General features: G+C 37.7%; 1 protein-coding gene across 3 annotated transcripts in view; it reads left to right on the forward strand.

Annotated features, from left to right (window-relative positions):
• ARK2N (arkadia (RNF111) N-terminal like PKA signaling regulator 2N) overlaps window positions 1–23216 on the forward strand; it is a 47244-nt gene extending 24028 nt beyond the window's left edge. The window contains exons 3-8 of one of the 3 annotated variants that reach the window (XM_074811740.1): window positions 10768–10950; window positions 14875–14998; window positions 18674–18859; window positions 21886–21945; window positions 22156–22343; window positions 23180–23216. In XM_074811740.1, the coding sequence (XP_074667841.1) occupies window positions 10768–10950; window positions 14875–14998; window positions 18674–18859; window positions 21886–21945; window positions 22156–22177 (575 nt within the window). In that variant the 3' untranslated portion in view covers window positions 22178–22343; window positions 23180–23216. Of the gene's footprint in view, window positions 1–10767; window positions 10951–14874; window positions 14999–18673; window positions 20640–21885; window positions 21946–22155; window positions 22344–22657; window positions 22708–23179 lie in introns of those variants that run through there. The other 2 variants (XM_074811738.1, XM_074811739.1) reach the window with 2 other exon arrangements.
• Window positions 23217–23426: the final 210 nt, after the last annotated feature.

The raw sequence follows: 23426 nt of genomic DNA on the forward strand, positions 1-23426 counted from the left end.
TGTTGCACAGGGCATATTTATGGAAGCAGCTGTCTTATACTGTGTGCACAAATACACACATGTATACATATTTTTTTATATATATATATGTGTTTGGCTTGGGTGGAAATCATCTCCTCTAATTTTAGGTTTGCTGTTCTGGGGATCTCCTGAGTCAGTGGGAACAGAGAAACACCTACAGAGGATTCCTCCTGGCAGTGTCTTTGTCTTCCATTAGTTGCCTAAACCTCCCTTAATAAACAGTTTAGAATAGGTAACTTTTGGCTAAAGTTAGGCGAGATGAATCACACCCAACTGCGTGTGCATGCATGACCTGGGCACACAAAGCACTGCTGCTTCCTTCTGTATATACAATCAAACTGCATCCTTCACGCTGGAATAAAATAGTCGTGTCAGTCCTAAGATAAGCAGCCGTCAGTGGATGGATTGAGCCTTGGCAGAGGAATTCAAAGGCTTGACAGTCAGATTAGTAAACGCTGTGGTGGTCTGAAGGTACGGGTTGCTGGTCTGGGTCAGACAGCAAGAGCTTCTTCTGAACCACGTTTGAATGCCACTGAAATCATTATCTACTTATGATGGGGAATGCCAGACCATTAGTTCCATTTAAATAATACAATAACTTGCTATTGTGTGGAATTTTTTTATACTGATAGTTATCCTGAATAGGCAGGCTTGAAACTGTGATGTTTAAAATAGGATTAATTTAAACTATATATTAGAAATCTCTATTTATTATCACTACACACAGGGATTTTTTGGTCACCTCTCCATTAAGGCCTTTCTTCATGTGAAGTAACTTCTCTGTAGCTACCAAAAATGTGTATTTATCATGAGTTAGAAGTTGCTTAAAGTTTCTAATGCAAATTAAATCAAAATTTTAATAATGGAAATTGAAAGTCTTTGCATAGACATAATTTAAGTAGAGAGAACACTGTAGTTCTCCTTTAGCTCTGTTATTTTGCTTTTTAAACCACAGTCACTGTTTTTTTATAATTTAGTGTAATTCCTTTTCTTCCTGTTGGAAGTAACCAGTGTATCTTCTGTAGGTCTGGGGTTTTTTTTTCTCCCTGAAGTCAGCGGGAGTTTTTCCATCAACTTATATGGGGATTTAAATCAAATGTGTAACAGAAACTCAAGAACTACTTTTTGTTACCAGCATGATACTAACACTGGTGTTTTAACATTATTCTTGGCCCAGACTTACTTTTTTTTTTTAAGTATATGATGCCTTCATTTAAAAAAAAATTAGGTTAGAGAGCTGTGTTATTTTCAGAGTAACTGTTTGAAAGACTATGCAGGGGATAATTTTTAAGTACTGGAATAAATTCTTTACAGATCACCTTCATGCATAATTTTGATACAAAGATTTTGATATGAACTTGTAAGAAAACTCCCTTGTCTGACATTGTGTGCATTTTTAACTTAACTATAGGTAAAAGTTAAACAAGTTAGTCTATGTTTGATTGCAATTTAATAAACTTGTCCTCGTCTTTAAGATCCTTTGGGGAAGATTATTTGCTGATATTTAAAAAAAAAATTCCGATCCTTCTGGTGTTCATAGATTTTATATATATATATACCTTTATGATGATGATAAGAGCAGCATATTTTAAAGCATGACAACTTTACAAGTCTTCCTGTGCATGCAGAAGCAGCTTTTTGCAGTGACTGGTTTCTTTGAATGTGTAAGAGTCACTTAACTCAGTATGTCTGTAAGCATGCCCTTAACTTTTTTTTATAAAATAGTGTATATGGAGCAATTAGGTATTTCAAAACAAATTGTGTAAGGGGATCAGTTGAACTTACTTATCTGTCAGACTGAAACAGACTTTAATGTACTGATCTCATAAATGGATGATAACTTTAGTAGGGATGTAGCCAGTGAAATTTTGCCAACTTTCAATGTCTTGGTTAGGTAATCTTTAAAAAAACCAACAAACATACGTTGAAATCATCCAGCATATTAATAGATAAAAAATTTGATTTGGTTACTGTAGGCAAAAATGAAGATCTGTCAAACATTTTTATCCATTTATGTTAATTGATGTTTTCAACGCAAATAGCTATGTGAAAGAACAAGCAGAGGATTACAGCAGTTGAGGATACAGACTTTAAAGCTGTACTTTCTACGATAAAATTGTTCCAAGGCACCCAGAAGACTGAAGGAATACTTCATATTTGGTACAATTTTAACTTAATTTCCCCACAAAAGCTACCTAGTGTTAAGAATACCTGTGCAAGACCGACGGTTGTAAATGGTTTTGTAAATGGTAAATACTATTTTGTTTGGTTGCTCTTTTCACTTGCCTCAGAACTGGAGTCAGAACTTCAGCTGTCATAAATCAGCTCCTTTGAAATGAAAAGTGTGCGTTGATTTATGCAGTTGAATATCTGGTCCATTAGCTTGTTTTCCATGTGAAGAAGGATGTTTCTCCTTCTAGGAACTGAGAGGGGAACCCCACGTTTCTGTTCAGGTGCAGTATAACCTGCCTGATGAAGGATTTGGCAGGCTGTGCAGTTAAATAGGAGCATCTCTCTTCTTGCTTTGTATTGTGAATTTGAAAGATGCAGAGCACTAAATAAACCAACTTTCAGATACCAATGCTAGTGATGAGACTGTATTTTAAATGCAGCCTTTGGCATCTCTTTGAGGAAACAGATTCCTAATATATAATTTCAGTTTGTGGGGTTTTTTTTTCTCCTGGAAATATTTTTGCTGTATGATATGGCTGCAGTTAATTTTGTCATGGTTTCCATTATAAGCTCTTATGTTCAAAGGGCTTTGACTAGAAACTTTCAGGGAGTTAAAATTTCTTCAGCTGAAATTTTAACATAAATTGCATTCCGTATTTCATTAAAGCAGTCTGGCCTTAAGACTATTTTAAGATTATCAGAAGGCAACTCTTCTACTTTCCAACCCAGAGTTACATTTTGAATGTATGTTTATGCTCACATCTCAGCAAATTCTTCAAAACCACTGAATTTAACAAGTAGAGGAGAAATCGGTCGGAGTTTTGCACAGACGTGGAGCATTGCAGATGATAATTTAAGAGTTTCTCTAATTGCCCTAGGTTTTATACTTCAGAATGGAGTAGAGAAACATTCTAGTTTCTTTAAAGAATTTTATTTATTTTACGGTCTTGAAAGAGTAAATGCATCAAGTCAGATAGGCTGATGTAATTCCAGGGAATTACAGGTAATTCCAGGGGATAGACTGGTGTAATTCCAGGGAAGATGGTGCCGATTTAAACGCAACTGGCTTATTCAAGTTTCTATATTGCCATTTTCAATATTAAATTATAGGTTTTCAATGTGGCAGCTGTTTGCACGAGAGTAATTGAACACCTGTATGACTGCAGAGTCAGGATTTAGTAGCAGGTGAAAAACGGCTACTTTTTTACCATTTTTTTGCAAGCGCAAAAGAAATAAGTCATTATATAAAGGGTCAATTTAAGTGTCACTAAATGTCAAACTGGCAGTTCAGTAAATGAAAAATTAGAGGATCTGCTCCTAAAATTGGACCATATGTCCTTGGAAGTCCAGGGGCTTTAAGTGTGCAGTGTTTTTGCAGGCTTGGCTGCAGGTTCTTTCCCAGGCATTTATGCTGCTTCCCTCCCTTGAGTGGGGTCTGGTAAGGAAGGTCTATAGGAAATTCCACCCTTCACACATTGTTTTATCTGAGGGTTTGGGGTTTTGCTTCACATGCTTCTAACAAAACATCTGAATTTTCAGGCTTTATTTAGGGAAAAAAAAAAAGTAATATACAACATAAACCAAATCCAGGTAAAGACAATGAAACTTTATTCAGTGTTTCTTTTTCAAAAAAATAACTGAGCATGGGAAAAAGATAGAAAAATCTTAAACCTTTCAGAAATACTGCTCTTCAGTGTTATTTTTAACAGTGTTAGGACAAAATAATTCAGGCAGAAATATACATCTCTATTTTTTTAAGTTCACAGTGTCTTTTAGTGTTTTTGCAGGATTGTTAGGTTATTTTATCTGAGCTGCTAGAGTTAAGACTGGAGGACCTATCTTAACTTCAATGAAATAGGTTTATATTTGGCCGTTATTTTTACAAATTGAAACATATTTATTATCACTGATTTATCTTGTTAATATATTTTGTCTCTTCCTATATCCACATACTGTAAATCTTTTTTTAAAAAAAACTATTGAAAGGGCATTAAGAAATCAAATTCTAGCCCTATTAAAACCAGTAGAAAATTTCTACTAATTTCAATGGGGCTAGCATTTAATCTCATTAAAAATTGAACTTTTTCTGCAGTTTTTGGTCAGAGAATCCTTCAGCTGACTTCAAGGGGAGCCTTTGCCTGATGAGTGTGTGTAAATCAGGCTAGTTGAGCAGATGTTTTTAAAACAGTCAAGGTCTGCCCTGTGACCACTGCAGTTACATTTGAAAGCATTAGAACAAATGCGCTGTGTAATTTGTACTGTAGAAGCTAAAATACTCAGGCTGATTGATAAGGATGGACAGTACCTTGCAAAACAGGAAGCTAGAAACTGGTCTTTCTCACAAATTTTATTATTCTCATAGTGTTAGATCAGGAAAATGAAGGCACATGGGAAATAGGCTTATTAAGTTAGAAGCAATTCCAACTGCTCTGTTAAATCTTGCAGACTGATTGAGGAGGGGGTTGGTCTGGACCATCAAAAGTTTTGCATCAAGGCTGTATCAGTCCTTCCATGGGAAGATGCAGCTTGTACTTGTAAAAATGGGATGTTTTCTGGAGGGGTGTGTATGGGGTGCATGTTTGCCTGCCTTTTCCTAATGTGAATTGTATTTACATAGACAATTTTTTTTTTTAAACTGTCATAGCTATGTAAAAATAGGGTGTGATGGTTTCCAAAACCCTCCTGTGAAATGCTTTTGCAAGTAGAACTGGGGAAGAGATCTGGCTAATATCTCTGCTTCCATAATTAATGAATCATTAGGTAGCATCAGGGAAAATAAATTCTATCATGAGATACAAAGTGCACACCACTTCCTGATATTTTCAATACACAGCCATGTTCCATGTGCCTTTGCTTAATACATGGTGAAAAAGACTTTATTATGTCTTTATATATAATTCAGTAACACAAATCCAAGGTATTTTGCATCTAGTCATCAAAAAGCCTGAAAGAATGAATGTTGATCAGCAAGACTTGAATTTTTCAGATCTCTTTTGAGGTGATATATTAAAAAAGATTCAGTTTCAGAACAGATACTCATTTGATCATGTTAGCTTGATTTTATTACTTTATTATTATGGTTAAAAAAAACCAAACACAAAAGCTTTACTGTGTGAAATGAAGGAAAATGTGAGAAAAGTGGATTCATTGATAACTTTTCGTTCACTTTATGATTTTAGAGAGAATGTTGTTATACTACTATTGTTTCTTATTGTATTTACAATGTATTCTTTGCCTAACCCTGTAAATTTTGAAATGTAACTACTATAACCTGGAATAAATAAATAAATAAAAATAGTAATGAAGTGTTTCATGTTGATAAAACAACATAAAAAAGCACAGATCTCCTGCCCCCCCATTCCCCTTTGGGAATTGTTTTAGGGTTCAGCTGGTTTGCCATTTGAACTGCACGTACTTTACGAAACCGCAGCTCTGGATCATGTTCTAAATAATACCAGTTTTGTATTGTTTATCTAAAACAAAAAGATTGTCACTTCAGCCTGTAGTCTTGTATATGAAACCTTTCTGTTTGGATCAAAGTTACTGATGTGTCTACTGTAAAACTACTTTGGCAAGTCACTTAAGATTAATCTTCTAGTTTTTGGCACACAAAATCTTATCACTTCAATCACTGATCTTAAATTACTTCAATCACTGATCTTCAATTACTTCAATCACTGAAATTACTTCAGTCATCTGATCTTAAAATTTATATAGGTATTAAAGTCCATTCTGTGTTTTGCTTCATCTCGAAGTAAATGTAGTTATCTCTTCAATTTGTCAAGTGTAAATGAGGGCATTCTTAGATTTTTTTTTTTATTTTTTTAAAATGTCTCAGTATTTTGTTCTCTAAAAATAAATGCAGTTTCTGATAAAGTACTGAGATTGAAGCAAAGCAGTGCCTACATTCACAGTGAAGATGCAGCAGCGAGGCTGGAAGAAGCCATGTCTCCTTGGGCTTGCCATTACTCGGGTGCTTTTGTGTGTTGCCTTTTTAGCTTTTGCATGGTTCACGAAAGCATTCCTAAACACTGTCTTTAAACTTAATAATTTAGCAGTTAAAAATAGCTCAGTAATTTGAGGGGAGTGTTGTTTTCAGCAAAGCTGAGCTCCTCTGCTTGTTAGCCTTGAGCAAGCTGCAAATCTCTGCTTGCCTCAGTTTCCCCCATGGGCAAAAGGAGGTTAATAACCACCTCAGAGCCCTGTTGAGATCCAGTAATGGAAAGCTTTTCATAAGAATGAAGTGCTGTAATTATTATTGCCATTATTATTTTACCTGTTCTATGGGTTTTAAAGCTTAGGGTGATACTAACACCTACATAAGGCCCCATGTCTCCTCAGTGTGAAGACACTGATGACTCCAGACGGCGGTTCAGACCACCAAAAATAGGCTTTTAATTCTGAAATTATTTCAGTCAGGATTGAATTCAATCCAATCCTCTGGAGATTTCAGTCTTTTTCTACTTGTAGAGAAAATATAGCAAAGTTTAAATCCCATCCCTAAGGCTGGAATTCTCCTTGCTGAACTTCAGCAATGTAAAAGTTAGGTGCCTTGTCTAAGGTGGGTGTCTAAGCTCTGTTTACTGGGGAGATGATGATGCTTCAGGCTGCAATTTCCAGGCTGATTACTTGACCCTGAAGTTCCTCTCTCTGGCTGTAGTGGGCAGGAGTTTAGGCGATGAACTTGGCGCTACGTGCCTAAATTTGAGAAAGCTAAAGAGAAATGATGACTTATAAGGACTAAATTCCCCTTTCAGGTTCTTCTAGCTACTATCTTTTGTTTCCTGTGATAAAATACTGCTGTACAGCTTTTGGAGTGCAAAGGTACGGTGCTCCTTGCAGGATTGCTGCTTTTAACCTACAGCTGAAACTTTATGCTTGATTCCCCTTTTTTACTTGTGCTCCATTCTAATGAATTAAGGGATAATAGGAGTGTAATCTTACAACACAGTTTAGACCTCTGAGTGAGATGTGGCTCGTGAAACGCATGGGAGTGGCTACCAGATAAGAAATTACTGGATTTTCTACACTGCAAGCTTAAAATGAAAGTTGATATGTGCAGACCCATATTTTTGTGCATATGGGTGGCTTCTGATTCTGTTGTCCTGAATGGAATTAGTTTTGATGAGCTGTGTAAATTAAGGGAGAATTGGGCACTTGGAAGTGCTGTCCCCATGATGACCTCTGCCTCTGAATTCTTCTTTAAAAAAAAAAAAAAAAAAGAGAGCAGTCTTTCCCTCCCTCTGTTAACATTAAATGTCAACAGCTGTATTTTGCTGCTGGTGCTTATTAACTTTCAGCCTTGTCTTTTTCAAGCATTTATTGCTTTAGAAATGAATTAAAGCTTACCACCAGGGAAATATAAGTCTTCCAGCTACCTGGGCTTCTCAAAAGATGCAGTTTTTCTTAAATAGATTGTTTAAATTACTGACCAGGGAACCTCCTAATTGTGCTACATTAAATTTTGATTCTGGCATGGTTTGTTTTGGTGTCTGTTTTTCTATTTGCTGAAATCCTGCTAGTAATTATGAGGAGCGGCTCTGTTGTGAAGAAAAGATGATAAATTACAACTATGGTTGTAGTTAATCCTTTTACCTTTTCAGCCTGAAAGCATTTTTTCACTTATTTCCTAGCTGAAGCCAGTTGTCCATATTTCTTGGTACCACACATTCACTTTGCATCACATCATCGGCTGATCACGTAGCTGGCTAGGGAAGTATTATTTATTTCCAAATTTAACCCGTCCTGTCCTGTCCTGGTAGCACTGAAAAGGAAACAGGCTTTTGGGAATGGGTGATTTTTAGAGGATTTTTTTAATATGCCTTTGCTGCAACTTTCATCTAGTTGTGGTTGTCTACAACTTATTTATCAGTCTGTTTATTGGGGGTTTTTTTAAACACACATAGACATTTATTGCTTATTTCTTCTTTTATACATGCTGGGAATCCTAGGATTTGTTGCAGCATCATTGCCGTTATCTTGGGTGATAGGTATGTCAGGGGGCCTTTCGTTTCCAAATCTGATCCTGAAAGGCAAGGCTGAGAAAAGCAAAAATAGATCTCTGCTGTGATTGCTTTGTAAATAGGCAGCTTGTTTTTTCCAGACTGTTAAATTGGTGGCTGTTACACTGACAAATATAATTACAGTATGTAAATTATATTGAAAATATTTTTGTCTGTTTGATGTATACTAAATTTAAGCTAAGTTATAAGGTGTGCTGTTTGGAAGTGTGGAAGATACAAGAGTGGAGCTACAGATAACAAGTTTATGCTTGTATTTCCTACTGATGAAGACTTTCACACAAGTTATTTCTATGGGTAGGTGATGAGAATATCACTCTGCATGTATATACATTTACTATACATTTTTGCATGATTATACATGTAGGAGTGGTACAATTTTGACTTGAGACTATTGGTGCCTTTTGTCCAAATATAATTTTACTTGTGTTGACACGTCTGTCTAAAATCAAATTTCGCTTCTGCTTTTGGAGCTTGTAGTAAGAAGCGAGAGAAACAGAGACCTGAAGGAACAGTACATAGCTCCTGAAATTTTAGATAATCTATCGAAAAAATGGTCAAATAGTCAATATTGTACTTGACCCTCGTATCTTCTGCACTCAACTGTTTATTTTTATAGATCACATTATATATGTTCACGCTGAACTCTGATGATAAGACTGAAAGAAGACGTGCCTCTCATGATTCAGTCCAGTTGCAACTTCTGCATGTAATTTAATAATCAAGTTTCACAAATAATTAACTGAACATCAGCCAGCTTAATTTTGAACTTGGTATTCCATTATTCCAAACTTCTTTTCCAGTCATAATCATCAGTGTTTCATGTTACGAACAGTTTGGTCTTTAATACATTGGCATTTAACTACCCATTTATTTTTGTCGGGTCTGTTTTAAGTTTGTAATATAACATTGTTTTATGACATTGTTTTGGAGGCAGGTCTGATTGGAAATATGTTGTGAATTTCTTCATATCTTGTTGCAAAACTGATCTTTACTACAACTTAAGCAATATGGTCACTCTTTAATGAAGTGTGTTGCTAATCACAAAATAGGAGTTTCTTAAAATAGTGAATTGAATTATGTTTCGGGGACCAAGTTACAAAAAAAAAAAAAAAAAAAACCACCAACCAAAAACCCCACCCTAAAAGCCTCAGTAGAAACAGCTTTTCAGAGAACTAAATTTGAAACTTTTAGTTCATGTGTTCCATCTTCAACAGCCACTTAACACTCCTAAAAGAAACCAATCTTTCCTGAAAAGTCTTTTCATTTTAATCTTTGTGAGTTTAAAGATTTCTTTAGTCATTTTGTAACTCTGAAGGTCCTATCTTCCTAAACACATTATTAGGTTGTGATTATTTTATATTATCCCATACAAATTACACCCTCTATGTATCATACCCCTAACAGCAAAGTGCTGCAGACACTCAACTGCCAGAACTTCCTTGGAGTTAAAGAATAGGAGTAGCAAAAGAGCTGAGCTTTGGCCCAGCCTGTTTTTCTATTTCATACTCATTTTCGTGGATGAAGTCTTGGCCCAAAGAAAGTTTTTATTCTGCCATTTGGGGAGTGGGAAGTCCAGCTACTTTCATGCACTTCGAGCCGATAAGGTGTAGCTGAGATGAGGCATTTGAGTTAAAATACGCATCCTTTCAGAATTACATACTTATCCATTTTCTCTTTGCTTCCACATTAATCCTTGTCTTGAATTTGACTTTTTTTCTGAGCCTCTTCTGTTTCTAGCATGCTTTCCAATTATAAGTGATTTTCATTCCTCACAAAGAAAATAGTCCATCCTAACAAAATAGACCAAAATTAGCTTTCTGTTATTCCTCAAGAATGGATTTCAGACTCAATGTAAGCAATTTTCTCTCCCTCTTTCCTCCTTCACTTTTGTGGCCAAAAATTCATATGGTAATCATACTGAATTAAAAGTGTATTTATCACTGCACAGAGTTTTGTTTCTTGCTATTCTTGATCTTAAAAAAAAATCCAAACCAAAAAACATTGCCGTTTTGAAAAGTTCCCCTGTCCTTTATAGATAAATGTTATGAAAGGAAAGTTGCCTAACGTTAACTTTATTTTCACTGGATCAGTTATATCAAAGAACTAGTTTTATTCCATCAGCCCTAAGGTAATGTAAGTTGTTACTTGAGTTTTGTAAAATCCTCTAGATAAATGTCTTGCCAAATTTAATGTCCTATAACTTTTTATTTTTTATTTTAAACTGAAGGTTTTATCATTTTAAGACTGTAAATGTAACATTGTCAGATATGGAGATGTTTATGTGTTAATGTAAAAAATAATACACAACCGATACATTGATAAACATGTTTTTCTTACATTTGTGTTTTCTGTGTATGCAAAGGTTAAAATGTCTCTGTACTCTCAGACTGTGTTCATTAACTGAGGTTTAATAATTCATATCAACTATAGTTCTTTTAAGAACTTCATCTAGGAGAATGCATTAATCCTTAAACAAATTATTTGTACTTTTAAAGGTGTCTTTCACAGTATGCTGACTTCTAATCCACGTTGCTTTTCTCTCCTTCTGCAGATGGACCTCCAGTTGTAGCTCATTATGATATATCAGACACAAATTCAGACCCAGAAGTGGTAAATGTGGACAATCTGTTGGCGGCTGCAGTAGTTCAAGAGCACAGTAATTCTTTAGGAAATCAAGACTCAGGATCTGCCTGGAGAACCAGAGGGCTGCGAGATGAACTGAGTGCTGATACAGGTTCGTATAAATTCTCTTCCTTGGATGTTTGTTCCAGTATCTTAGTTGGTGTCTCTCCCTTTCTTGCTTTCAGTATTTTTGTAGTTTATACAACTTTAAAAGCTCCCTGTGTGGATTTTGCAATACAACAGTACAGGTGCTTATTAAAAAGGTCTGACATTTATTCCAAGTTACAACTGATAAAAATTGACAAAGACCTGCAATGTATTTTCTGACACTAATTTTCTTAATTATTGTTTGTCCTTCTTTTCCCTCTAATTACTTCTTGGAACTTAGGTCTGCGGTTTTGGTGTTGTTTTTTTAAAAAATGAAAGTCAGCCAAGCTTGTTACTGAATGGTTGATTATGACAACCCGTGCCACCAGCTAGTAAACCGATCATAATCTCATTTTAAGTATTGTAGTTGTCTGTGTATGTCTCTTTTGTTTGTCTCTTTATTTCTTTAAAATACAAGCCTTAATTATTCCCATATTACATCTGCATTTCTAACATACCTTAGAAAATTGGACAGACCAGCATCAGATAAAGCTGAAGGGTGAAAAGGTGCTGGTAAGTGGGTTTAGCATCAAGAGACAGCAAAGAAATTTCCTTCAAGAAAGCAAGAGCAGGAGTACTGTGGAAGAATTCAGAGAAGTTCATGTAGCTCATAAAAATTGTTCAGCTTCACCAAGTGCTTGCACCTCCTCACTAACAAAACAGTTCAGCAACAACGTGAAATGCTGCTGTGTTTTGGATGCAGAGAGCTAACGGAGTATTTTCTGTTGACTTCATCCCCGTAGCCTTGTATGCCAACATACTGCCTTCCTTTCCACTCATTTTTTTAATACCCTTGTTAAGATTTTTAGCTGCATAAGACACAAAGTCTTGCTGCAGTGGTGGAGCACGGCAGTATTTTGTTCCATGCTGTCTTTTCCAAACCTAAGCCTGCAAAAGGGCACTTACATTGAAAGTGTCCTGGTAGCTCTGAGCCACTTTTCTATGTCTGTAAGGCTTAAAGAAATACAAGTATGTGGCTGATTTTGAAAGAGATGTTCCGTTATATTTGAATACGAGAATCTCTGTTGCATTATTTTCACTGTGGTCTGTGGCTGGATGTTGTTCCAGCCTTTTTGAAGCTAGCCAGTGTTTTCCAAGCTCACTGGTATTGTTTGGGATAGCAGCTGACTAATGGTTAGCTATTTGACCCCTAACAAGCCCACTCCTGTATAAAGTGATTTATTAAACTATTAGAACAGCTGAAATTAACTTTATTATATAGCACTAATGGGTTGGTACTTCAAAGGAGTGTAAGGAAATAAAAAGTAATGTTTCTTACCAAGCTTTCTTCCACTTTCTGCTTATGAGTACAATGCTGCGACGCAGGTAGAACTTTGTCTTCCTTCTTCCACCTATATCCAAGGGAACTTGCAAGGAGGAGGCTGGCAGGTAAAAGAAAACTAGAAAACTTCGAGAAGCTTCTTCATCCCTGGACCCTGTGGGAACATGTCCAGACAAATTTGGTTCTGGCGCTACGGCCATGTCAATGTCCGAAAGGATGAATCTCTTTTTCTTCTTACATACACCTTGCCCCAGAGCCCTGTAGCCTTGGTACGCTTCTGACTGCACATTTGTCAGTACTGGCCTTTTCTTACCTTGTCTAGGATTGCATATTTGGAAAGCAGAATCTTCAAATCTTACATCTTGTTCCCAAATTAATCTTCAGCCAGTATCTAGTTTAACAGGCATTAAATGATGTGTTCCCATGGGAAAATAACAAAAGCTTTATCTAAGTGAAAAATCTTATTAGGACACACTATCACATCTTTGTGCATGGGCAAATATTTTGGGCTGTTTTGCAAGCCCTGATGTTGTAGGGCAAACAAAGCATCTCCTTTGGGCGTCATCCTAATATTCATGCAAAGAAATTAACGGCGTAGGCACGTTATTAGGCATGAAGTTTGTATGGCCAGAGGCTGTAAATCTATCTGTATGCTGTAATCCTGATTTACACTCAGCTACTGTTGCAATATTTACTCCACTAATCATGGTTTCTCTACTGCTAATTACCTTTTTGTTGTCTGAACTTAAAGCTGTGGTAATATACTGCTCTTTTGGGGCTCTCATTTATACATCTGGGCATTCATTTGGGGGCTATTGAAGAGCTGGTCTGCTTTGCCCCTCTGCCAGACATTGCCCTGCCTGGTAAAGGGTGCACAATGGTGGTACATCATTAATACAAGATACTAAGGCACGTTGGTATCCATGCCAGTTTGCATGAATCGGTGGCCAAGGATTGTGTTGCCGTTCTGCCTGTGCCATAGCAGCAGGGATGTTGAGGAGCGGGGCGATGCGAATCCCTGGGGCAGTAATCACGTAAAGCTCCCGGTTTGCATTGCCCGCACATGAATCAAAGCCTCTGAGCACTTCCATTTCACGTTTCACAGTGTGCCCAGCCACTTCTATTAAAGAAATATCCATAACCCATTTGGGGACTTTCTGGCAGTCAGTAATATTTGCCAAGAAATGTTCAGCAGAACTGTAACGTTAGGAAAAGTCTGCCTGGGCTATTAATTCATTTTAAGTTCAGCTGACATCTTTTTTGTCTTACAAGGTGGAAACTCCTTCGGATACAATGCAGCACACAGGTTTCCTTCCCTTGCTAACCCTGATCGCACATTGCACCAAGGGTCTTCTCTTTCCAAACACTAAACATACTGTATGGTCTCTGCCCCTCTGCTTGCTTGCATCTTTTCCAAGTACTTTAAGCAGTCATTAGAAGGTTTCTCCGGCACTTGTTTTAAGTTTAATTTCTTCTTTCTGTGTCCTCTTGATCTACCTGGGGGTATAATCAGTTCTGCATGTTCACACCTTTGAAATTCTGTGGATCCTTATTGCATCCTCCTCTCATCTTTGAAGAGGTGTCCAGTCAAACTAGATGTACATAATATATTTCTGTAATCTCAGATTTCCTGCTCGACAAATGATTCTCCCCCTGTGTTATACATCTGAGTGAGTGATTTCCAAGTAGGTAGTGTCATCTGCTTCAGGGCTGCCCATTACTGCTAAAAAGGGACAATAGAAGTAATCCCTTTTTTTAAGGAAAAAAAATGGTAGAAGTTATCTCTTTTTACTGAAATCTTTTTAATTGTTTTTTTAAATTGTTTATTTTCTGTAATACAAATAATAATTTCGGCTAGTTTGTGTTTTCCATGCAAGTATCATTTAATGTCACAACACAGCTTCACTAACTGTGGTGAAGAACCTTCTTAGCACTAATTGGTAGAAAAGACAAAACATGCCTCGCTAGTTGTGAATATTTAGGTAGGTTGTCTTGTCTGACAGACCGCTGAATAAAAAAACAACACTGCTGTATGTGGAACTTATGAAAAATTAAGCATTTGTAATAATGTTGGAGCAGATGTGTGAAGCAGTGTGACCAGAAACTGATGGGTTTGTTGGGTTTTTGTCATTGACTGGCTTCCCCTTAATGAAAAGAAAATAAATTCATTTTCTCTGGTGTGTGTGATGTTTCTGTCCAGCCTATAGGCTTTATTTGCCACAGTATCATCGAGTTTGATTTATTGACAATAGATAATCTTGTTTCTTTATTTCAAAGAGGTTTGGGCACAGTCTAGCTCTTAACATTGTCATAAAATAACAGCTGGAGACCTAATTACAGCAGGTGTTCTTGATGCAATAGTCGGGCTTTGTTCACATTTGTGCGATGGCACCATCACTAGAGCCATTGAGACTGGATCAATCCAGTGGTCATCCTCTATCAGGTGATGAACTGAAAGTTGGATAACTTGATCTAGTAAGATTTTTCCGATCTCAGTGTTTCACTCTTTTTTTTTTTTGTTAGCTTTGAGAAATGACTTTTCCAGCTAATTTCTGAATTGTGTAATCTGTTAAACGTTGGCTGTATTTGCATTTTCCCCATCTATAGGTCATTTGGATCCAAGCTTCCTTGCAAGTGACAAAACTTCTGGTAATGCCCAGATCAAGGAAGAAATTAATATCACCTCTTCTGATAGTGAAGTAGAGATTGTTGGAGTTCAGGAACATGCCAGGTATGAATTCCCTTCTCTTGCTTTTTCCACTTCCAGTGTATCTTTCATTGTATCAGAACATCTGTATTGCCAAAATTAATAAAGAAGAAAACTGCTGACTTCCACTTCTGTAGTTATCCATCCATGATTGATACCCAAAAATAGCAAACGTTGCACTTCTTTCTATTCTACTGGTCACGGTGATATCAGAATGTGTTTTTCTTTAGAACACTACCAACTTCATATGTGTTCAGATTAAGCTTGTGATTTGATACCAAACATTAACAGGCAAAACATACGTAGTATTAAAATACCAGATATTGGGATACCAAATTTACATACATCAGGAACCATTTTAGGAATTCAAATTTTAAGGGCGTAGTGTGAATACGCAAATACATAAACAAAAATATTTATGTGGCTTCTTGTTTCCTTTCAAAATACTCACTTTAAGCATTTAATCAGGTTCCAGTTTATGTAATTAATCGCTAGGTGTAAAAGTACTATCAGCTTTTCAATGGCTAATGTCATAGCGTAGCCCCTTTGGATTAAAAATTGGTTCTTTATGAATCTTGGTTTTATTTCAAGATACAGGAGAGTTCAAACCCCCAAAGTAGATGAGGGTAAGGAAGCCAGAGGTTTCTCTGAAGCTCAGATAGAAAGCTGTCCAGCTGTGTTTCATCTGTTAATTCTTGATAGGTATTTTTTGATGTTACTCTTCATCTTCACTCTATGATCTTTCCTTGGCTTGAGGTATTATGAAGCAGTTGAACAAGACTGGAATTTTCATACAGTATGGAGGGTTAATTTGGTGGAATAAAAGCAAGTTAAAACAGTATACAGACAAGCTTTTTATAAAACTAGTCTGCTGCCTGGTGGGTGCTTGGAGGCGGAAAAGGAGTGTGAGGGACAAGGAACAGAGCTGTTCTTTGTTGTCCCTCCACCACATCTTTCTTGAGGAAGGGAAGAAGGAAGGTGTGCAGGACCCAATTTCCAGGGCAGGAAACTGTTCGGACAGTGTGGGGACAGTCCAGTGCTGCTGGATGTGAAGAAAGAAAATTTTAAGGTGCTGAAGGACATTTAGCCTTTGCTGTTAGAAGAGTGAAAGTCCTTTCACGGCTAATGCTTTTGGAACACACTGACTCTTTAGGAAGTAGCTCTCCTGGCTGTTTATCCAGCAGACCCAGGGCTTGGAGGATCATAAGCAGTGTGGACTTCTCTTCCAGTCCTAGTTTGTGTAAATCTGTCTAGCACTGTGTACGCACAGCCCCTCTGCTTGAGGTCCCCCAGTCAAAAGCCTTCCATACTGCTTACCTCGATAATATTTACTACATACAAGAAAGAAAATGTTAAGTAAATGCAGAGTTGCTGTTTAAAATCAGGTTTAGTAGATACAAACTGAAATAATTTCAGCAAAGACAGACTTAAAGCACACTTTTGTGCTTTCCTTTGTTCATGTAGTCATCTGCCATCCCCCAAAGACTGTTTTTTACTGGCTCCATTGAATTCTCACACATTTTGAATCCTATTTAGAATTTTATTTCTCTTGCAGGTCTAGGCTTGCATTTATGAAGTATTGATGGGCTTCTGATAGGGTTGTCGTTTGGAAAAGGTTTAGGTTTTTGATCAGTATTTTTTGCATGCTTAGTTAGTATGCTGTTTGGATTCAGTTCTTTTGCTCACACTGTTTTTTATCATGCTCCATATTCCATGTCGTAGTTGGACTGGCGTGAGTCATGACACCTTAGAGTTTGTCCATAATTTGTAGTTTTTCAGATTGCTAGTGAATTGGTGGTGTTTCTCATCATTGGAATATTACTTGGCATTTACTTAGTACACCAAGTCATCTTTTTCAGTTTGTTTAATTTCTCTCCAATAGCTTTTTTCAACATGCATGTGTATAAAACTGGTTTTTCCCATTTTTTTTTCCCCACTCCTTTTTTGGTTGCTTTTACTTGATATCTTCCCTCAGCTACAGAATGGTAAGCATGTTCCCTGAGCTAGTGTTTGATTGAACGTTTTGCTATTGGCTGCTTGTGTGACTTGTTTGAGGATAAACACTTTTATTTTTGTGAGGTATCATTTTTATGAGATAATTCATAGCTTGTTTTCTGTCATTTTCAGGGAGAAAAGTTACTTTTAGCTTTGCCTAAGCATTGAGGACTGTTCTGTATCAGAACAATGGGTCACAGTTCATGAGAGCAAGCATCATATTTAGTGTGCTTTGGCTACCGGCTTTTCCTGTCAGTTATGCTTAAAAATATTTCTTCTTAAAAGAAAGCTTTAAAAAATAAGATCCCTCACATTTGTTAGTGTTCCAGTCTCTTATTACTAATTCTTCGTAGATACGTACTTTAAGTATGTATTTTTAAGCCTGAAGAAGTAATAAAAAGTAATTCTGAGCATCACATCCAAAACTAAATAGTGTATCTGAGAAGGAAATGAGACATTTATATTCAGAGAAGTTACAGCTCAGAGAATGAGATTTTTCATTCTATTTCATGAAACTCTAACCAGAGCCAAGAGAGATGAGCATAACCTCAGTAGTTCTGGAGAAAAAAAATTGCACTACCTTAAATGAAAACAAATAAAGTGTAAATGTCAGGGATATTTGACCAGTGCAGAAAACCTGTGTTCCTAAAATGCAGTACACATGCCTTCAGAAAGAAATGGAAAAAGGTTACCCCAGCAGCCAAACATCTCCTGCTTACATCTGCAGCCAGGAGCAGCTACAGCCACCACCAGTGCTTAGAAGAGCAAAACAATTTTTGGAGCACTAGGTATAGAGTTTTACTAGCCCTTGTTTAAGATTTACGACTGGAAATGGAGTGATCATCTTAGACTCCAGTAAATTCTTGTCATCACTTCATCATATAACAAAATTAGTCATATCTTTCATTTTGTTTTTTTTTTTTCTAATTATTATTAGCTTGTACTCCAATTGTCACATATCTAATATAATAGGTAAAATGCTGAGCAGCTAAGTAGATATGTACCTCTCTTCAGTAAGGCACTTGAGTGTGTGCTTATCTTTAAATACACAGTTTAGTCTCATTGACTGTAATCACTGAAAGCTTAAATGTTTTGCTGAAGTGGAGTTCTACTGTTACCAGTGAGCATTTCCCAGCATGTCTGTAATTTTTAGCTAAGAACAACAAAGAAAAATAAATGTAATGGCTGCAATAATGTAATTACAAGATGTCTCTTTTAATTACTGTAATGAAAGTATCATTATGTCCTTATTTTATCATGGGTTTGATCTCATATAGAAAGATAGCTTTTGTCTTTGTCTCATCAAGCCTCACTTAAAATTTTTCTCCTTTTAAAAGTCCAGTGGGTGCAACTGCTAGCAGGAAATGATGCTTGTGAATAATGCATGGCACTACACACAACAGGGCAGACTTCTTGAAGATCCTAGGGATCTATGCATGTATTTTGTGAGGAATATCACTTTACACCCACTGCCAGAATTCATTTTTTAAAAATAATTTGATCCCCACCGCCACCCTCAAGTTTAAGTTTAGTCTTAGCTTTGTTTACTGGGTATTTAAGACGTCACGGAGGCTACAAATGGAAGATCCATGAGGACATTTCAGAGAAGGACAAGATGCCTAAGTGATAAAACACTGCAGCTAAGAATTTTATGCCTGAATTCAATAGTAGCTTTAATCCTCTGTGTTTTTTTCCTTGCTACAGGTGTGTGCATCCCCGGGGAGGTGTGATTCAGAGTGTGTCCTCCTGGAAGCACGGCTCAGGCTCACAGTACATGAACACTCAGCAAACACAATCATGGACAGCTGTGACTCCCCAGCAGAATTGGTCTTCACCCACAGAAGTAGTAGACCTCACTTTGGATGAGGATACCAGACGCAAATATCTACTGTAATGCAGTGTCACTGTGTTTCTGTCCCCACCCCTTCTCCCCTTTGTTGCACAGAAGTTCATTGTTAAAAGTTTCAGCTTCAGAAGGCCTGTTCCTGGCATTATGAAATTCAAACCCACGAAGTTTTTCATTTCCATAAGAAGGTAGTGTAATTTCAATACAATTTTAAACGGTTTTGCCTTCTCGAAGGAGGATTCCTCCCAGAGTTAAAACCCAATAGCACCAAATTTAAAACGCGTCTACAGTGACTAACGTGTGTGTGTTAATCTGAAAAAATAACTTTGTGCAAATTTAGGTCCTCCCACCCTTTCCCACCTCCAACTCCAGAACATTTTTAATTTATCAGTATATTGAGTTTGTTAGTAGAAGTTAGTGTTTTGCTGTGTGAACATCAGTGATTTTAAGAAATGCTGTGTCCTCACTGATTTCAGTGGAACTGGGGTATTCAACACTTCCGAAAATTGGGCCAAAAGTATTTATACCCAAGCTGATTTGGTTATGTTACCAGCAGGAGGGACTGTCTTTAATACAAACGGCCCATAACATATGCACTGAACAGCTTTTAATTAAAGGATTTTTATTTTCAATATAATTTATAGTTTACATTCTTTTCAGTGCTGAGTCTTCTGTCTACTTGACTACTGTGTTTCACTGATCATTTCCCACAGCTTGTTATAGTTCAAAGTAGTAATAGTAGTGACTTAGTAGCAGCTGATTATTGCAAAAGCACAAGAAAAAGAAAAGTAATAAGAAGGCCCAGCATGCCTCTCCTTGTTAAATACAGCTGAACTTTTTTACTGATATCTGAGTCTTGCCTGGAGTAGGAGAAGGAGAGAAGTGAAACGTTTTGCTCATAGTCCTCATTTCTGCTGTTGCTTACTTGCTTTGCTGACCATTTAAAAAAAAAAAAAAACCAACCACCTTGCAAAGTCTGAGTCTGGCAAAGCACTTTAGCAGCTGCGTAGGTTCAGCTCGAACAGTTTGCTGGAACTCGTAGGGCATCCAAGTGCTTAAAACTCTGCCCTAAAAGATGTTGTAGGATCAGGGCCTAAGGTTGTGATTTTTATTATTTAAAAAAAACAAAAAACAAAAACAAAAAACCAACAAAAAACCCTAGATCTGCACCATTTTCCTGGCTTTAGCTCATGTGTCTTATCCTAGTTTTGGAATTGTTTTTAGGGTATGATCCAGGAAACACTTTCCGCCAGAATATTTACCGAAATCAGTGGAACTACTTACTTTAGCGGGCTGTAGTTTCTGTAGTATATATGGAAATTCCTGCCCCTCATCTGTCATTTTGAGCCTTTCTTAAGGCAAAAACCAAAGATTAGACTTTAACAAGATGTTACTCACTTTAAACGTCTGTTGTGCAATTAAAATGTTCCTTTGTATTCAGAATGTTTCTAGTAGGAATTTTGTACAGTTTTATTCAGATTTTTTGCCATTTAAGGCTGAGCAGGGGGTAGTCAGGACACGAGAAGTTCTGTTTTCCTTTTGTGTTGGCTGGTTCCTCAATTTATTTGGCTTACAATAATTTTATCTGTAGGCAAAAAAAAACCCAAATAATTACCATAACTTAAAGGAAAAATACCAGCAGTGGCAGTATCGTTAGTAACAGCCAGTTTTTCCTTTAATAAGCAGAACAGTTATGACTGCACTTTAAAGAACAACTAGGCAAGGGGTTGATCTTCCAATTTCAAGCTTTCTAAAACACTGAACATAAGTGTATTGCATGGCCAGAAAAACGTATGTGGTGCTTCTAGCGACCGATTTTTTTCCCCGGGGGTGGGAGGGAGGGAGGGAGGGAGCGGCATGTGGATGGAGCCCGTTCACACTGCAGCAGGGAGAAGCCCTGTACGGGTGGGGCACTGTATCAGTAGTGGCTGTCAGTCTTTTCTCCTCATATTTTAATCATGCAACTCGGCCGTCATTTTAGCGTGCTCGCACACATGCTGTAAAGGTAACTTTGGAGCAGTGATTTAGTGTGGCTGCTTCTTCCTGTTTCACAAAGTCTTTTCAAGATCAGTTTTGAAGAAAGCTGCAGGGACCCATTTGTAGTCCTTCCATGAAAAATGCAAACTAACTCTCTTGTTTTTCAGTTTGTATATGATGTGACTTCCATGTATATATAAAAATGACTGTGTCCTAACCAAACTTCCTCCAATTGTGCACTGTGTTTGTTTAAACAATTCATGTATTGTAGTCTGATGCAGGTTTTCTTTTATTTAAAACACTACATATTTTCTCTTATTCTTAACAAATTTGGAAGGGTAGTGATCTGAAAACCGCCATCACTGGATAGCTAGGAAGTGTTTTTGTTTGGTTTGGTTTTTTTGTGTCTTTAGGGTTGGGGTTTTTTTTAAAAGAGAGCAAAAGGTGCCTGGATGGTTTTGCTCTTCTCAGCAGGAAAGACAAATGTTAGCCGTTGTATGGCTAAGAACCAGTGCACTTGGGGCCTGATCCAGAACCCACTGGAGTTGATGCGGGGCTTTCCACTGGCTTCAGTGCATTGGGTCAAGCCCTTCATGGTTTAGCAGTTCCTGAATTGCTGGAGTGTGAACTTGGAATCTTCTGTAGTGAAGACAAATCATTGCTTAGAGTATAAATGTTTAAAATGTGTGACTCTAGTTTAAAAAGTTGATCCTTTTCGACACTCATTATTTAGTTCTCATTTTCCATCTAGTATTTAATGGTCTTTGGAGAAATAATAATAATAAAACAGAGTGTTATATATATAAATATATATATTTTTGGTTCAAGATGAGACCTTCTTTTTTTTGAAACAAGTCTGTAGCATAAAGGTTAAACTATTTTAAGACAAAATAAAATAGAGTGTATTATTTAAACAATATGAGTTTGTTTGGGATTTTTTTTTTTTCATTTTCATTCCATATGTTGCTGTTTGTCACATCTCCAAAATAAAGCCTTAAGACCTGGGAATGGGTTACAGCCGCCCAAATTCAGCTCTGTTCCCTGCTGTAATGTGTTTATTTCCTGACCACAAAAGCGTCCTTTTCTCTCCCAGACCAGGACGGGACCACCACTCCTGCCTGTGGAGCTGGTGGGGGATGCCGGGGATGCGCAGGTAGCTGGAACGAGCGGCCGCTGCCCTCAGCATCCCTTCCAGGGAGGCGGTTTCTGCACAGCCTCCACCTCCCCGCCTATTGCAGTCCTTCAGCTGCCTGAGCAACCTCCGCACCGGGATTTGTCTGACTGCATCCCCTTGTCCCATCCTCCCTGCTGTCTTCTGCTAGTCTGTAGGAGCATTTGAGTAACAGGCGGTGGTTGCACTCAGGTTTTCTCACACAGCCAGATAGTGCTGGGAAGCTCCGATCTGCTGCCGTTTGAAATGGACGCGTAGACCAGCCGTGAAGCTCTGGGCAGGTCCTCGCAGACCACAAGAGCTGGTGCCAGGCTGCACAGTGTTTGGAGAACCACTGAATTGTACCAGGGAATTTACAGATCCAAGTAAAGAGAAGGATGGTAAGTTTAACTGCACTGTGCTAGATGTAGGGTCTGCTGCCTGCCAGTCTTCTCATAGCCAGTAAGGAAATAGGAACAATAATAATAATAAAATCCATGACGTTACCAGCTAAATAGGGGACTTTGCTTTAGTTCTCATGTTTTTATCACATGAGAAGGCTCTGTGTTGTGAATAATGAGCGCTGTTTATCCACATATTTTAAATGTCAGGATGGATGACAAGAGTGAAGTGAGTTTGCATTTCAGCCCTACTGAGTTCTTGGCTTTTGTGAAGCTTGAAAATAAAAATTCTGGGTCTGGTGGTGGTTGTGGAGGTGGACGCCAGACTCAGATTTTATTTCAGGTGTATCACCAGCTAAGCGAGAACAGCGCTGTGGAGTTTGGTGCAGATCTGGAAAGATAAGAGCTGACGTATCTCCTGAATCTTCTCTCCATCACCACGAGATACCCAGAATCTTTGGACTTAAGCTTTCCATTCAGTGTATCCTGAAAAATTCTCCCTGCAGCACCCAGCTGAGCCCTCGTGGCTCAGGCCACTTTGCTTTTATGTAGGAGCCACTTGGCTTTGTGGGAGTTGTCATTTCTGGGGCAACATGAGAACTGACAAAAACTACCCAAACAGGTTAGATTTTCTGTTGCTTTCCCCAGGGAAATCACTGCAATGCAGATTAATTCTGTGACTGAAAATTCAGTTTGTCTGCCTTAAAATGGGAACTGAAAAGGCTTTCCTAAGTGGATTAGTTCCCCAGTTCCCTGGAAAATCTGTAAGTGGTGTCCTTTGCTGAGTGCATCTCTGTTTGCTGAAATACTTCTTGGTTTTCCCCCTCCTTTTTAAGGTTATCATCTGTGAATGTTCGCCACTGTGGCTTTCTCTCCAGAGCATCACAGGGGTGCAGTTTCCCTTCTGTCTGGGAAGGAAAAAAGCAGCACACCTGCAAAATGCAAACTTGCAATGGACAAACCCTGCATTTACTTTTGTCCGTGGTACAAATAAGGTGAACGTCTTCCTTTTACTGAAAGTAAACAGCAGATGAGGATCCAACGCCCCCACCCCTCCCCCAGGTCTGTATCTTGATACCAGGG

The sequence above is a fragment of the Strix aluco genome, chromosome Z (genome assembly GCF_031877795.1).
Source record: "Strix aluco isolate bStrAlu1 chromosome Z, bStrAlu1.hap1, whole genome shotgun sequence".
Taxonomy (NCBI): Eukaryota; Metazoa; Chordata; class Aves; order Strigiformes; family Strigidae; genus Strix; species Strix aluco.